Raw genomic sequence first — 17,880 nt, forward strand, 5'->3', positions numbered from 1 at the left:
TGTGGAGATTTGTGTGTGATTTATGTACATTATAAATTCTCCTAATGTAGATTTATGGAATCAGCACAGTCATCAAGACCAGAAAGTGAACATTGATAAAATACTGTTTTTAAAAATTCTCAGACCTTATGTGAACTTACCAGTTTCCCTGATACTTTTCTTTTTTCTAGTCTAGGAGCTGACCCAGAACCCCATTTTTGTTTCTGACTGTTCCTTGCAGTGCCCTTCAGAGACAGCAGCCGGACAACAAAGGAGACAGTTTTATGTCTTCTTTGTCTTCTCTGGTCTGCTGCAGCCCTCAGTCTTCCCTCACCTTTCATGGCTTTATACTTCTGAAAGTTCTGGCTTCTCTTTGGGATGCTGCTCAAGTTGCCCATACCTGATGTTTGCTTGTGATTAGTTGTGGCAGTGCATTTTCTCAGGAATGCCCCAGAAGTGAGGATGCCCCCTGTAGGATGTTCTTGCTGGGAATATATCTAACTGCTAGTGATTATTTAAGTTGATGATTTGGTTATTGTAGTATTGCCAGGTCTTTCCTGTTTAAAGCTGCTGTTTTTTCTTTTGAAATTATTTATAGGGAGACATATTATGCAAATATCTATTGATGGTTCTTGCTTTTGAAAGTTAGTACTGTGGCTGGGCATGGTCCAGCACTCAAAAGGCTGATGTAGGAGAACTACTGTGAGTTTGAAGCTAGCTTGGACTGTACAGTGAGTTTAAGGCAAGATTAAATTACATAGCAAGACATTGTCATGAACAAATACAGCAAAAATGTTAGTACTGTAGTGTTGGCCTGTTTCCATCAATTCTTTTGTGTTATTAATTGGAATTTTTTGTTACAAAGACCTGTCTCCTCCATTTATTTTTCCTCTATTAAGTTATTCACCACTTTATATTAGTATGGAGTTTGGTGGTTTTATTTGGGGAGGTTCCGATCTGTGATCCATTGCTATTATTGTCTCACTCAGATTTGGGCCTTTAGGAATTTTCTTAGTGCTGGCCAAATAGCTCAGCGGATCAAAGCGCCTGTTTAGGCAGATGCAGGGACCAAGAGATCGTGTCCCTGGGGCACACTGAGGCAGCAATTGAGACTGGGCATGGAGGCACACACCTGTAATCCCAGCACTTGGGAGGCTGTAAACAGGAGGATCACTATGAGTTCGGTCTATGCAGTGAGACCCTGTAGACCCTGCCCTAAATACAGGAAAAAAAAAAAAAAAAAAAAAGCAATATTCTCACAGTGGCTTGCATGATCTTTTAAGGTGCCCCATCAATTTTTAACCCTCCCTACTTTCTGGTGTCATGGGATCATTTCGTCATTTCTAGCCCTGGCCCTGGAACCATCCACTTCTCCAAGAAACTCTGGCTCCTTTTTTTGAGGAGTATAAGATGAGAGCAATGCATGTGCTTGCTGCTGTAAAATATCATGGCACACAAGGCTTTCAACAGAAAGAGTTACACTTTAGATCACACTGCTATCTGTGCCTGTACCCAGAGTTTGATCCCCCTCTTTAACCAGTGTCCATTCTGACCCATTTTTCCTTATTTGTCACACCTTTTTTCTGATAGTAAGAAATCCTCTTGTGTTTATTTGCTTGATCCTAGTATTCACATAATTTCAAAATTGCTAATCTGATTCCTATGAAAAAGAAATTTTTCTATAGTCTTACATTGTACAGCCAAAATACTGTTTGCAAAATTGTTCAGATTAGCTGTTCTCTTTCCCACTCTCTCAGTGTGATTATGTTGTTCCTTTGTAATAAGTTCATTTGACCTTATTTATACTGCATTTTGGATTTCTTAGATCCTGGGTGACTTTATCTGTGTCTCTTCACTGCTTATTGTGCATATTAGGAAAAAAAAAATACTGCAATGTTTTGACCATAGAACTATTTTTGTAAAACATCTCCTCTAAAGTAAATTTTGTATCGACTTGGTTTCCTCTATTCAAAAATTAGGTCCCTCTTTCTCACCATCTTGGCTGGATGAATTACATTTATTGCAGTGTGGAATATAAGGAGGTCTATGCTTGGCTGAGCAAGAACTTATCAAGGGATGCATAGGTTATAATTACCAGATTATTAGGGCCTACAGTCCTTTTCTGTCTCCCAAAAGGTATGTCTTAGGGTGTTCTTATTTTTTGGCCTGGGCTCCTTTCATACAGCAAAATTAGATATATCCCTTTTGCCGCATGTATCAGTGGTTTACTCCTCTTATTGTCAAGAACTTTCCTTTTTTTTGTAGCATTAATAATAATCAATTTTGGGTTTTTTTGTTTTTTAAAAATTTTTAATAGATTGCAAATTGAAAGTAAATTATTTACAAACATAAATGAATATAACAATAAAAATTGTCCAAAATAAAAATGAAGAAAGAATTTACAGATTAGTCATAATAGTTCACTGTATCAAAACCAAGAAACTTAAATAACTAGAATCCTCAAAGTAGAAAGGAGTAGGCAATAAATACTTAAAGATTTAAAATTTCTGAATTTAGTTCAACTTACAATACTGCAATTCCAAGAAAAATGAACTTTTTGCACAAGAAATTTAAGTAAAATCATACCAAGATAAACAAAAATGAAATTGTACAAAACTTATTGTAAAGAAAAAAATCATTAAAGCATATACATAAAAAATAGCTATAGAAGAACAAAATTAAATAGCATCTTATTCCACATTAGAAAGAAAAAAAAAGGACCAAGTATGTAAGAAACTAGACTAATTACAGGACTGAAAAAAAAAAAAGATCTGTCCTGTTTGAACTTTATACTTAGCAAACATACCTTTGAAAACTAAAAGTAAGGTTTTTCTAGTTATACAAACTTGAAATATTTTAATACCTCCAGAAGTAGCATATAGGAAATAACAAAGAGCATAATTCAAAAGGCAAGAGAAGTTGCAGTATGCTCCCAGATGAACAATAAAGAGCTCTCAATGTGATAGTTATGCAGGACTATATAATTTATATTAGATGAACCCTTATTTAAAGGTCATTGAAGATTTCTATGAAACAGTGACAATCTTATGTTGGGTTATACACATATTTTTTATATATGTGTGTGTGTACGTGTGTATAAAAGAAGAACTTTCCTTTGTGTGAATATACCAGAATGTATTTATCCATTCTTGATATGTATTTGATTTGTGGTCAATTAGGGGCTATTGCAAATATTCACATGTAAGTTTTCTTATGGATCTATATCTTTGTTTCTTTTGAGTAAACACTTAGGAGCCCAACTTCTAGTTAGTATTGTAGGTATTAAACTGCCATACTGTTTTCCAAAGTGGTTGACTATTTTATATTATCAGCAGTGCATGAAACATCCTCTTTGTCTTGCTTTTAGAGGCTCAAAACAGGGTCTCACTGTTTACTCTAGATCAGCCTTCATTTTGTTGTGTAGCCCAGGGTTCCCTTGAACTTTGGATCCTTTTGCCTCAGCTTCTTGAGTGCTGGAGTTACAGCACTGTAACTCCTGTGTGGTCATTCCAGTAGGTGTGTAGTGGTGTCTCTCTGTGTATTAGATTTGCATTTGTTGAATGACAGATGACACCTTATTTTTTGACTTCATATATCTGCTATGAAGTGTTCACTTAGGCTTTTTGCCTGTTTTTTCCACCATCTTGTTTTCTTTTTACTGACTTCTGAGAGTTATTTATTCTGGATATAGTCTATACAGATACTTGATCTAAATTTTTTTTCACTCCATTTCTTCTCTTTTGAAGAGAAGTTTTAAGATTTGATAGAATCTGATTTTTCAGTTTTTCCTGGTTTGGTTAGTGTCTCCCCCAGATCTTTGCCTGACCAGGTTCTATGAGGTTGCTGTATCATTAGCAAGATGTTTCTCTCTATTTCATACAGGGACTTGCCATTTCATCAGTAGGAAAGATGATGATAAGTATTTATTTCACTGTTACCAGAGAAGCAGTTAAGAAATGTAGTTTTATCTGACTGTGTTATATAAAGCAGTTTTTTCTGAAGATTGAAATTTGGAGATTTAGTTTGGAATATTTACAGTCCTTTGACCATGCTCATCTATGAAATGTTTTAACTTTTTGCAGATTTGTGTTAATGATGATCTAGTTGCAAAGAACTTTGCCTGTTATGTATCATCCGCAAAGAACAAATTCTTTGATTTGGAGAAAGCAAGATTCAATATAAAGTCAGAATCCTTTTCCAGCAAACTCAATCCAGCACTTACTCTTTGGCCAATGCTTTTGCAAAGAAAAGATTTTCAAGGAACAAAAAGTGAGTGGATCCTCACCAATATGTATGTCCTTTAAATTGTTTTATTTTTAATATTAGTTTTTTGATAGGTATATAAACTTTTTCCTATATGGAGACAGAGGCTTGAACGCTGCTTAACAATTAAAGTTTAATTTTGATAAGCCTGTGACAGATTTTATGAATCTAAATCTCCTGCATGTTTTTTTTTTTTTTTTTTTTTGATACAGGGTCTTGCTATGCAGTTCAGACTCGTAGTGATCCTACTGTCTCAATGTCCCCAGTGCTGAGATTAGAGGTGTGCACCACCATGCCTCGTACCTGTGCTGGCATGGCATGCAGTGCTGGGGATCAAACTTAGGACTTTGCACTTGCCAGGCAGGCTCTTATGCCTCCAGGCTATCTCCCTAGCCTACAGTTTGTTTTTATGAAACCAGGAAAAAACAATTCTCAATTTTTTTAACGTTGAAGTATAGTTTTAGAAGTTTTATTGTTTGTAATTTAAAGTTTTAACAAAGTAGAATTTTCAATATTTAGAGTTGTTTATTTACTTGTGGGTTTTTTGAGATAGGATTTTACCATGTAGTTTAGATTGGCCTTGAATTCACTATCTAGCCTAAGCTGGCCTTGAACTGGCAATCCTCCTGCCTCAGCCTCCCTAAGCCTGGGATTATAGGTATGCACCACCATACCTGACTTGGTTTTTATACACTTAGAGCTATTTATTGCAAATGATCTTAGCATGAAAGTATGAGAAGAGTGTCATGGACCACAAAAAAACAGTTTTAAATGTTCCTCTCTGCTTCCCAGTTTTAGTCCCCTCACATGCTGCTGCCCTCTTGTTAGGGCTTTAAGTTCATAGTAAAGCAGGAGCAGAACTATATCAACAAATTCACCTTTTTGTTTTGCTTTTTATTTCATGGTTTAATTTTTAAATTTGTGCTTTCATATTCACATGATTTAGATTCTTTGGCACAGTCTCTCCAGCGCACATGGTACAGGGGTGTTGGTGGTGACCTTGGTCCAGCTGCTGCAGTACTGGGTGAGTCCTGCTAGTTTGATTCATTGATTCATTCATTTATTTTGGTGCCAGAGACTGAACACAGACCTCACATGAGCTATCACTGAACTATACCTGGAGCCCCTTAACAGTCTAGGGATTATAAAGATAACTATTTAAAAGAACCATGGTAATTTTCTCCCCTGGTCTTTTTTTCTTAATTTAATGGAACTCATTTATGATAAAATGCTGACAGTGATCATTAACCTTGCAATCTGTGGTTAGAGATTTTATGATGTAAGGAGCATAACAAGCTTATGAGTATATGTAGTGCTACATACCTGTAGTCCCAGGTATTTGGCAGGTGAAAGCAAGAGAATCATTTGAGTTTAGGAACTCAGGGCCAGCCTGGAAAATATGGCAAGACCCATTTAAAAAAAAAAAAAAAAAGAAAGAAAAGAAAAAAAGGAAGGGGAAGATGGGAAGAAAGATAGGTGAATGATGAAATATAAATTAGGGATAAAAGAGTGCTGTGTCATATAAATTATTAGCGTCTAAAATGATTCAGATTCTCCAGGTGTAATGGCACATGCCTGCAATCCTGGCACTTAGGAGGCTGAGGCAGGAGGATTTGCATGAGTTTGAGGCCAGCCTTGGCTACATAAATGAATTCAAGGCCCTAGTCTGCACTACATGGTAAGACCCTGGCTCAAAAAAAAAAAAAAAAAAGATTCAGACTCAATAGAATACAAATAAATAAATTTTTTAAAATTTGGAGATAATAGCCCGGGGTGCTGGCATGTGCCTATAAACCCAGAACTGTCTTGATTTATATGACAGACAAGTTCTAACACCCCACATCCACATTCACTTACTCATGTATTTATGTAATACAGCTGTGTGTCAGGCTCTGTTCTAGAGGCTTATCAGGGAAGGACCAAAGTCTCTGCTCTTGTGAAGTTTATAACCATCATTTCAGTAAAATTGCTCTGTTTTCTTTTGTGATTCTAAGGACTGAACCCAGGCCTCATGGTAAACAAATGATTTATTACTGAGCTTTCTGCAACCCTGAAATCAATAGTTTCTCCAGATTGCCTTGACTTCTTTTATGGAGAATGGCAGTTTCAAGCCAAGGTTTCAAACAGGGTGTGTTTTTTGCTGCTGGGGTGCCGTTGTTCCCAGGCACTAATAGTGAATGGAGCTAGGGATTGTGTATGTGTGTCTATGTGTATATATGCATGTGTACATATACATTTGTGTATTTTATATCTGTGTACTGAAAACCAGAAGCTTGTGTGTATGTATGTCTGTGTACATTTATATCTTCTTATAAATAGTTCGAAAACAAGGAATCTATACTAATACAAACTTCTACTTGGGATTACTGCTGGACTGAGTCTCGTCTAGTCAAAGATTCTTCATCTGTCATCCAGTTCTCTTAACCTTTTAAATAACCCTTTACAAGGGTTAGCCAAATAGTGCAGCCAATTAAAATGCCTGCAAACAGGCACAGGGCCCAGGGGTTCAATCCCTGGGCCTGCTATGTCGGCCCTGCCCCCAGGGTGTGCTGAGATGGCAATTGAGACTGGGCTTGGTGGCACACACCTGTAATCCCAGCTCTTGGGAGGCTGTAAATAGGCATATCACTATAAGTCCAATCTAGTAGTGAGATCCTGAACACCCTGTAGACTCTTCCCTAAAAATACAAAAATAAATAACTCTTTTCATTTTATATCTCTGAGTTGATTTCCAAGATGTTTGCTTTTTATTTTTGAGATGGGACTTTGCTCTGTTGCCTAGGTTGGCCTCAAATTCTTAGGCTGAAGGGTTGAATTCTTAGCCTTCTGAGTAGCTGGGACTGTAAATATGTACCACTCAATCCAGTAACCTGATGACTGTTTCATATTGTTAAAGTTCTAATTGGTTCTGTTTTGTTTTCCTTGAGATAGGGTCTGGCTCAGTTCAGGCAGGTCTAGATCTTACTAAGTAACCCAAGTTGGCCTCACACTCATGGCGATCCTCTGCCTCAGCCTTCTGTGTGCTGGGATTACAGGCATTTGCCATCATTCCTGGCTCAAATTGGTTCATTTTTATATTTACCTATCTCACATATCCACTGGTTTGGGTTCATTAGTACTATTCTTTGTATTATGTATTTGCCATAAGTAATGATTGCATTTATCATAGGAATTTTTACCTGTAAGTACTATTCTTTATGCATTAGATATTTAATTTTAAAAGTTTTACGTGTGTGTTGGGTTTTTGTCTTGGGGGGGGTACAGGAGACCAAACTGAGGACCTTGTGCTTGCCAGGTAGGCATTTATGCCTCTGAGTTATTTCCCTGGCCCTACAATTTTTATTTATTTATATATTTTTCTTTTGCAGCACCAGGGATCAAACTTGGGACCCTGAGCTTGCCATGGTCGGCACTTATGCCACTGAGCTATCTCCCCAACTTACTATTTTTTAAAGAGAATACAAAATAGTAATAAAAAATTAGAAATGATACAGAATTTCACTTAGCAAAATTAATTTTGAAATTTTTATTAGTACATGTTTATAGTACACAATGTTTACACTCTTTGTAAGGAATTAGTACGGGTTGAATATTTTAAATAAATTTGCTTTAAGGTCCTTTTCTGGTTTTTTCCCCCAAGATAGGGTCTTGCTATGTAGTACAGGCTGGCCTTGAACTCAGGGAAATGCTCCTGCCTTAACCAGCTGAGTGCTGGGATTATAGAGGTGCCACCACACCCAGCTTTCTGGCTAGTTTTTATCCCACCGTTTTTATCATTTATAATGGCACTGAAATACTTTATGATTTTTATTTAAGAGCTTGTCTTTTTGTTTGTAAATAGGATCACAAGTCCGCATCTTGTACAGCAATTAACCACTAAGAAGAATATATGCAGTGTATTATTTGTTGAAAAATAAAAAAATAAAAAATAAAAAATAAATGGTTCTACCCAAATGCAAAAATAAAAAAATAAAAAATAAAATAAAAAATAAAAACGCTAAAGCTAAAAAAAAAAAAAAAAGAGCTTGTCTTTTTATTAGTACATATTTGCAGTACATAATGATTATATTCACTGTGGGAAGTTGGTACATGTACACAACACAGAGAGCTTGTCCTATATGGACGTTCTTTCTTGATGAACTTTAACTACCACCTCCATATTTGGCTCCAGATCAGAGTTTGTATTTTTTGGCTGAAAGGTTGCCTGAAGAGATAGTATAATTCGAGGCTCCAGTACCAAATAGCATGCAGTACTTTAAGGATTAGGTAAATTTACAATATCACACATTTGTGGTGTTCACTATTACTTAGTGATTTGTATTATTTAATAGGTAAAAGTTTAACTCATTTCAATATGTATTTCTCTTACTAAATAGTTAAGGTGAACACTTTCAAATTTTTTAAGTTCTCTAATAAATGATCAACGAGTTGGGTTTCCTTGTTTTTTTTCCTTGACATCATGCCTCAGTTCTTACCCCAACATTTAAGTTATCCAGCTTGATTATCTGTATTATTCACTAAGCAACTTTTGTCACTTTGAGGTCTAGAGGATTAAGATATTTGATTTTTTTTTTTTTTTTTTTTGTTCCTCGAATGCCTTCAGGGCACTTTTGGCCAGCGGGAGAGTTGTGAGGTTCAAACTCCAGCAACCTGAGGCTGACAGCTTTGTGGAAGCAGCCACTTAAAGGACTGAGCTAGGACCAGGCCCCCAAGATATTTGAAAATCTGTTATAGTATTATTTTTTATTTCTTTTTGATTTAAAAAATTTTTAATGTATTTATACATAAATACAAGGTCTACAGGCTTTCACTACATAGATCAGTCATGTAGTGATTGTCCTGTTGTTCAGCCTCCCAAGCACTGGAATTACAGGCATACACCACCATACGCAGTCTAAGTGTGCCCTGGGGCGGGGCTGGCTCTACATGTCAGGGATTGAACCCCCAGCCCCTGCATCTGCCTAAGCAGATGCTTTAATCTGCTGAACTATTTAGCCAGCCCTTAAAAAAAATTCTTTTTCTTTTGCTTCAGAATTTTGATATCTCCAGGGTTTAATTCAGTCTGTATTATACTTTCTGTATGTATTGTTCAATTAAGAAATGAGATGCAAAACTGTAATCCTGAACCATGGCTAACACTAACACTGAGTTATTATTAATACTCTGTTACTATTACTGGATGACACATCTTCCCAAACTTGTAATGTGAAACGCTAGTGGATTCAGAAGGGTCACAGGACAGGAGTTTGTCTCTATCCCAGTGTCTGGGTCCTCAGCTGGAAAGGCATAAAGGCTCATGTAACTAGCTAGTCGGATTCATCTGAAGACATCTGTAGTCAACATTTCTGACAATCGCTGCTTGTTTTTGCATGGGACCTTGATTGGGCCCGTCATCCAGAATCCTACCATGGACTTTCCATGTGCTTTCTTGGGCTTCCTCGAGTATGGCAGCTGGGCTTCAGAGGTGCATATTCCAGAGAGCAAGTCAGCAGCACATGTGTTTGTGTGATGTAGCTTTAGAGTTGCATCACATCACATCACTCATTATTTATAAGCCTACCCAGGTTCATGGGGAAGAAATATAGACTGCATCTAGAGTCACATTAAAGAAGAGCATGTGTGTGTGAAGCACAATTATAACTTTCTTTGGAAAATACAATCTGCCTAGTTGGAAAAATAAGTTACATTTTATTTTTGGTAAGCTAGTATGGAAATTTTTAATTCTCTTAAGTTTTAATGTACACAATAGGGGCTGGAGAGATGGCTCAGTGGTCTAAAGCACCTACTTGGAACAAGCTTGGCAAAACACAGGGACTGCGGTTCGATCCCCCAGCACCACATGCCAGCCAGCCGCGCCCCCTGGTGGGCTGAGCTGCCCCCCCCACACACACACACACTAAATAAATGTTAAAAAAAATGTACACAATAATTTCGTGTATTAGGATTTTATAGTGATATTTGTTTGTATTACTCTTTTTGTCCTGTTTTAACATTTTTCAGGTAGTTTTTTATTTTACCTTGTAGATAAAGGAATAAAATGGGATATGGATTTATTGAGAGACTCAGCTAAAAACAACCCTGAACAGCAGCAACAGTGTGTCTCTTTAAAAGATGCAAATAAGGTTGTATTTTTTAAATGTTCATTAAATCTGTGGTTTATGCAATGTTAATAACATTCTTACATTCTGAAGCAAAGTATCTTTCAATTAAAATCTTTGGCTATGGTGATTTTATTTGTGAAAAAATATTCTCTACGTTTGCTTATTCTGAAAGAACAAGATAATTCCAGCTCTCTCTCTTGTCTGTGTAATTGCCTCTCTATAAAACCAGGAATTTAATCATTTTAATCAGGATGTGAAAATCTGAGATTTGGGGGTGCTTAATAGTTAATTTTAAAAAAAAGTTAATTTCAATTCTATATTGCTTTCCAGTTCTTTGCACCAGACAGTTAAAAGTAATTGTAGGACATTTTAGACAGTAATTATCTGAATTACCAGCTGTCTACTCTTTGGATATTTCAATCTAGTGATTATAGTCACAGCATAATCATCCATCTTGCCAACTCTTTGTCTCTTCTTATCTTTGTGTTCTTAAAAATTGTCCAAAATGGTTGTTTATGACAGTGTCCAAAGAATTTGGGTTCCAAAAGAATATATATCTTGTTAATCATGCATATTCTTTCCGAATATTTTTTGTAGTGTGTTGAATCTTCAGCTTACTGGCCAATAAAAAGAGGCATAACCATATATGCTGATCCAGATGTGTCAGCAGTAAGGTAAGATTTGAAATTCAATGTAACCCACTGGGGCCTCGGATGTAATACGTAGTCATTCCCCAGTGTCCATGGGGGATTGGGCCCATTTTCTGGAAAACATCAAAATCTGCATATACTCAAGTCTTATTCATAGATTGCTGTAGTACCTATACACATTCATCTGTATGCTTTAAAATCATCTCCAGGCTTCTTATAATACCTAATATAATGTAAATTCTACATAAATGTTATTGCTTAAAGAATAATGACAAGAAAAAAAGGCCCATATGTATTTTCTTGAGATATTTTCAATTGGAAGTTGGTCAAACACACAGGTATGGAGCCCACAGATGTAAAAAACAGATCTGTGTTTTAAAAAGATAATGGTGGGAAAGTGTTCAATCTTAAAAAAGAGTGACCCAGGGAATGTTGATTGAATACATACTAATTTAAAGGAAAAATTTTATGACAGCACAGTGGACTGAAAACTGCCAATGACTCTCCTTGTTACCTTAGGAGGCAAAGTTATTTTTGTGAGGCAGGCCCAATAAAGACTGGCACAAGTGGGTGTGATGTGAAGGGTGATAAGTGTGGACCAGTGGCAGTACAGCCTGGTGAGTTACTTGCAGCTGGTAGCTGAGTGTGCTGTTAGGAAGTGGGGCCTGCTTAGAAGAGGCAGGTCTCTCCCTCTCTGCTCTTTGCTTCCTGACTGACATGACTTGAACAGCTTTTTCTGCCAGATCTTCTACCATATCTTCCTGATCTAGGGCCAGCTAACTTTAAATTGGCTCCTCTAATACCTGTGAACAAAGATCAGCCTCTCCCTCTCTAAGCTGTGGGTGTTGGGTATTGTCTCAGCAGCAAGTAAGTGACTAACATACTTACTAGTTGATGGAAAGCAAAATGGCTTATTATCTTCTTCAGAAACTCCAGTAAACACTGTTGTCATTGAGATGCACATCAGTGACATTAATAAAATCATATAAAAGAGGTCACATACTCTTTATGTATAGAGTAAGAGCTTAAAATGGGATAGATTTCCTCTCTTGTGGACTTTATGCTATGGTTATATGTTGAGTTTATATATATGTTATAAATGCTTAAACTCTGTTATCTTATGTAAACAATTTTTGTAAAGTTTTTTATTTTAAAGAGAAAACAAAGCAATGATGCAGAGTTTCAAGACAAAGTAATAGATTAATGCTTAATATATTGAGTATTGTCATCCTCAAAATAGTTGCTCAGATTATAAGATACAGGCATGAAAGATTAATCATCGAGTGATTTATATAAGAAAAGTACCATATACTTACCTCTAGTTACAGTGATGGTCTTTTTGTATAGGTCCACGTTTCCTTTGGATACCACTTTCCTTCTACTCAAGGGATTCATTTTTACATTTCTTATGTTGGAGGTTTGCTGCTGATAAGCTTTCACTTTTTGCATATCTGAAAAATTACTCATTTTAGAAAAAAAATTTCTGTCTGTAGAATTAGTACTTTGCCATGTGTAAACATTACTGTTATCTTCTTGTATTTTTCCTGATGGAAAATCTGTTTGTCTTTCCTGTGACTGCTGTTAAGATTCTCTCTTCGTTATTGGCTTGAGCAGTTTAATTATATGTCCTCATGTAGTTTTTTATCATAATTTTGTGCTTGGGTATGTTAAAGTTCTTTATAGTTTTCTATCATATCAAATTTCAGAAGTTTCATTATTCATTTTGTCACAAAACATCACAGATTGAGTAATTTATAAGGAACAGAAAGGTATCTCACATAGTTCTGGAAGCTGGGATTCCAGTGTCAAGGCACCAGCTGCACTGGCATGTGGTGTGGGTCTGGTATTACCTTGTAGGATGTGCCTTCAACACTGCCTTCTCCAAAGAGGAGGGCCACTATTCCTCACTTGGCACAAGAGCAAGAATGAGAGATGGACCCACTGTCACAAGACTTTTGTTGATTTTTCCATACTGGGTATTGACCCAGGGCCTTCACACTGAACTACATCCCCACCCTTTTTTATAGTTTTTTTTTTTTTCCTTTGTATTTAGTATGGGGTCTACAGGTTCTTACTACACAGATTGGACTTGTAGTGATCCTCCTGTTTGCAGCCTCCCAAGTGCTGGGATTACAGGCGCATGCCACCATGTCTAGTCTTGATTGCTATCTCAGCGGGCCATGGGAGCGGGGCTGTCATGGCATGCAGAGGATTGAACCCTAAGTCCCTGTGTCTGGCTGGCCCAGCTATAGTTTTTATTTTGAAAAGGTAATACCAAGTCACTAAATTGCCCATTCTGGGCTCAAACTTTTGATCCTCCTGCCTCAGCCTTTAAAACGTTGGGGTTACATTTGTGCACCATCATGCCCAGGCTTCACAAGCCTTTTTGTATCACTGATCCACCTCCAGGAGGCCACCTCCATATGCTGCTGCCTTAGACACTGTTTCAGTGGGATATATGGAGAGGACAAAAATGTTCAAATCATAGAACAAGGTAATTGTAATTTCTATAAGTGTTTTTTCTGCTCTAGTCTTTTTCTCTTCTCCTTTTGACACTTCAATAAAAAAAGTCAGGCATTTTGATATTTTTAAAAGGTCCCTGAGGCTCTTTTCATTTTGAACCTTTTTTTCTTATTAATAATTATCCTGATCTATTTTTTCTGTCATCTCCATTCTATTATTGAGCCCATCCAGTTATTTTTTTTTCATTTCTAATACTTGCTTGGAATTTTTTAAGAGTTTATTTGCTAAGAACCTCTTTTTTTTAGCCAGGCGTGGTGGCACCCATCCGTAATCCCAGCACTCAGGAAGCTAAGGCAGAAAGATCGTTGCAAGCTCAAGACCAGCCTGGGCTACAAAATGAGCTCAAGGCCAAGCTGAACTGCGTAATGGGACTGTGTCTCAAACAAAAACAAAAACACTTCTATCTTTCCATTTAAGAATGCTAAATTTGGGCAGGTATGATGGTGTACACCTGTAATCCTAGCCCCCAGGAGGTACAAAGTACATTTTATAGCAAGACCCTGTCTCAAAAGAGCAAACAAGAAGTACTAAACTTTTCTTAGCATTGTTATGTTGGCTGCATTAAAATGTTTGATGAGTCCCTCTTAGAAGCACTTAATAGTACCTTTGTCTTTCCTCTCTTTACAGTTGATCTGATTTTCCTGTTGTTTTTTTTTTTCGGGGGGGGGCAGGTCTGATAAGTAAAATTGGGTTGTATCTGAATATTTTGAATAATATATTGTGAAACTGGTTTCTGTTAAAACCCTGTGGATAAGCTTGGAGGCAGCAACTTGGGGTAAGGCTCAGACTGCAGGCTGTGCCTCAGTCTGTGTGGGTGGTAGCAGTATCAGCCCAGCCTTTGTGTTGTTTTTGACTGCTCACAAGTGCCAGCCTGGAAGTCCTACTGGGTCACAGCAGTAGGGTGTCTCCACCAAGGCCCCCTGTGTTTCTGGAGTACCTGCACCAGTTATGGCTGTTCCTTGTTCCTGCTCCTCTGGACTGTTGAAAAAACTGCTGTGCAATTGGGGCAGGATGTGGGCTACCTTGGAAGCACAGCAAGAGGAGTAAGTGAAGAAGGGCAGTGGAGATTTTCTCTGCATACCGGACACAGGCTTCTCGTTTCCCAGATCCTCTGGCTGCAAGAACGGGTTTTCTTAGGGCTGGCCAAATAGCTCAGCGTATTAAAGCTCCTGCAGGTAGCCACAGGGTCTGGGGTTCAGTCCCTGGGCCTGCCATGCAGCCCTGCCCCTGGCGCGCACTGAGACAACTGGGAGTGGTGGTGTGTCTTAGTTACTCTTCTCTCATTGCTGGGACAAATACCCGACACTCAAAATGAAGGAAGGAAAGGTTTATTTAGCTCATAGTTACTGGAGGTTTCAGTCCATACTCAGCTGGGTCCAACGCAGAGAAGCACAGAGCAAAAAGGAAACTTTCATGGTGGTAGCAAAGAGCAAGAGCGCAAGGGAGGGGTAGCAGCAGCTCAAGCAGCTAGCTTCTCTTCCCACCTTACATTGTAATGCAAGGTACCTGCCCCAGGGCAGATGCAGCAACCACACCCACAGTAATCAATCACAAACTCCAGAAGCCACCTCAAGACTGCATGAGGCTTTGGGGGGGACACCTAGACACAAACCATAACATGGTGGCACCTGTAATCCCAGCACTTGGGAGGCTGTAAACAAGTGCATCACTACATGTCTGATCTAGTAGTGAGACCCTGAACACCCTGTAGACCCTTCCATAAAATAAAAAAAACAAAACAAAACAAAACAGGTTCTCTTTTGGGTTTTAGGTGACTAAGATGTTCCTCTAATATTAGAGCTTGTCTTGGGGCAGGGCCAAGGAGAGAAATGGAGGAAAAGAAGAAAATCACTGGGGATTCTTTATAATCTGCCATAAAGGGCCCACTTTCAAGTTTGCAGGCTATGAAAAGGTCCTCTGGGAATTTTTGATGCTTACCTCTGCGATTCAGTCCAGGTCTCAGCATCCTCAACCAACACTGACAGGAGGGAAAACCTGTGAAATGCTGCAGAGTTATGATCATTACAGGTTTCTACTTCCGTTTCCCATTACTCCACTTCCTGTCCATAGGTCCAAGTTGTTATCAGTAGGAGACAGGCTGTGTGGCCAGCTTCAAAGTGTCAGGGGTGCTTTCCACACTATGGGGTTAAGCCTCAGTCTTCAGAGAAATCCACTTAGTTGTTAGACCAAATGATTCCTCATTGCTATGTCTTAATTTTCCCCCTGGAAAACAAAGATGATTTTATTGTTGGGATAAATGGGTTCACAAGTTTTAATACAATTTTTTATCATTTCTTTTCACTTCTAGTGCTTTAAGTCAGAAGCCAAATGAGAAACCACTAAGATTAGCTGAAAAGAAAGAATGTGATGAGAAGAATAGCTGTGTAAAGTAAGAATTTTTCATTAACTTTAATTGTTTGTTGAAATAATTATAACACAATTATAAGCAGTAGAGATTTACATTGTCTTATGTTTCTTATGGTACTGGGGAATGAAACGTCTTTGCTTGGCCTGTGTCTCTAGCTCCTTTTTACTTTGACATAGTCTTGCTAAGTTACCCATATGGAATTCAAATTTCTGATCTTCCTTCCTCAGCCTGCCAGAGGCTAGGATTAGAGGCATGCATGTGCTACTGCATCTAGTTTATGTAGCTTATTATTAACTTCAAACTTGCATTCCTGTCAAAAAATGTATGTGCCATAAAGTCCTGTAGGCTTTCTGTTCACTAGAGTTTTTTGTTGAAAGCTTTTATCCAGTGTAGGTACTGGCCCCATTCTCTTAATGTGGTGAACTATTTTATGAAGCAAATTAGGTATAGTTGACTTTTTTTGAGCTGTAGAGATTTTTGTGTATTGATGTTTGCTTTCTTTGCACTTTTTGATGTTAAATGGCCTGCCTCTTCATCTATTAGCCACAGAGTAATAACTTCAAATTTTTTAACCCACAAATGATTTCCATGACTTTTTTTTTTTTTACATCATACTAGTCTTCAGCAGCTTAAACAATTTTACATTCCAAGTAAGCAAGTCTACTCTGGAGTGGCCAGAGTGAAGCAGAGTTCACAGCAGCTCAGAGGTGAGTGGGATGTGTTCTATCCATTCATAAGGCCTGGGGTTGGAGGATGTCAGTTGTCCAGCCATACAGGTGACTACCATTTTGAAAAAAAAATTTTAATGTATTTACTACAGGATCTATAGGGTCTCACTACACAGATTAGACTGGTAGAGATCCTCCTGTTTTCAGCCTCCCAAATGCTGGGATTATAGGCACGCGCCACCACACCCAGTCTCAATCGAAGTCTTAGTGCACCCCTGGCTTGGGGCCAGCACAGCATGCTGGGGATCAAACCCCGGCCACTGCACTCTGCCTAAGTAGGTGCTTTAGATGCTGAGCTATCTGGCTGGTCCTTATGTGTCCACCTTTTTGGAAACCACTCTGATGCCCACCATAAGCTGCTTAGTGTGTCAAGACCTGGCGTTTTGTGGGGAACTCACAGTGCAGGGTGAGGGGGTTGCTGTTTATGCCCCTGGTTTGATGCCTACCTCCCAGAGCATTCCTTCACCCTATTCCTCAAAGTTTTGCTGCTCTAAGTTATTCTTTTCCTTGGAACAAAAGCTCTTTCATTACCTGTGCTGCTCATTTTTAAAAATTATAACCTAGTGACCTGCCTCTGATGTATTCTGTTCCCTTTTATTTCTATATTGGCTCTATCTTATCTATTGTTCTATGGAAAGCCCTTGGTGTGGAACCTATTGATGAAAGTACATGAGTTATTCTATCCATCTGCATTATTTAGAAACCCAGGGATGACTTGGTGATAGTGCGATCTGTCTCTGTGACCAGCCTGTGGTCTTGTTATCAGCCACACTGTGTCTATAGCCTGGGGAGCCAAATGTGTACTTCTGGCCAAGGCATCCTGGAGAAGAGACATCTTTCCAGAGATGGCCAGTTAGGGACTTGCAGGCATCGCATATAAAATGCAAATGAAACATATGGTGGATATTCAGGTTTTGAAGCTATTATTACAATAAAAAACACATTGCCATTAATCCTCATAGCACTTTCTTTTTCTAAAATGACCATGCAAGACACATTTTGTCCTTCATGGTCATTTTATCTTTGGAGAAGAACCAGAAGTTGCGTAGTGTCCTATTAGGTGAATAAGGTAGATGAGACGCTATATTGTTTTTGTAAGATGCTTTTTTCTTAGATGGCATTTGGTATCAGCAGTCACTGTATTTTTTTGTTTTATTTTTATTTATTTTTTCCCATAATTTTATTGAGAAACAAATAGCAATGAGACAGTTTCAAACCAAATTGGTAGGACAGTTTCAATAATTAACACACTGCATACATTCTTCCTA

The 17,880-nt window shown here is 38.0% G+C and overlaps 1 protein-coding gene across 1 annotated transcript in view; it reads left to right on the forward strand.

Annotated features, from left to right (window-relative positions):
* LOC101583148 (putative ATP-dependent RNA helicase TDRD12) overlaps positions 1–17,880 on the forward strand; it is a 57,402-nt gene that overhangs the window by 11,929 nt on the left and 27,593 nt on the right. The window contains exons 7-11 of the mRNA XM_023721661.1: positions 4,062–4,248; positions 5,174–5,266; positions 10,267–10,364; positions 10,941–11,017; positions 15,825–15,905. Of these exons, the coding sequence (XP_023577429.1) occupies positions 4,062–4,248; positions 5,174–5,266; positions 10,267–10,364; positions 10,941–11,017; positions 15,825–15,905 (536 nt within the window). The remainder of the gene's footprint in view (positions 1–4,061; positions 4,249–5,173; positions 5,267–10,266; positions 10,365–10,940; positions 11,018–15,824; positions 15,906–17,880) is intronic.

The sequence above is a fragment of the Octodon degus genome, unplaced genomic scaffold (genome assembly GCF_000260255.1).
Source record: "Octodon degus isolate 3935 unplaced genomic scaffold, OctDeg1.0 scaffold00083, whole genome shotgun sequence".
NCBI lineage: Eukaryota > Metazoa > Chordata > Mammalia > Rodentia > Octodontidae > Octodon > Octodon degus.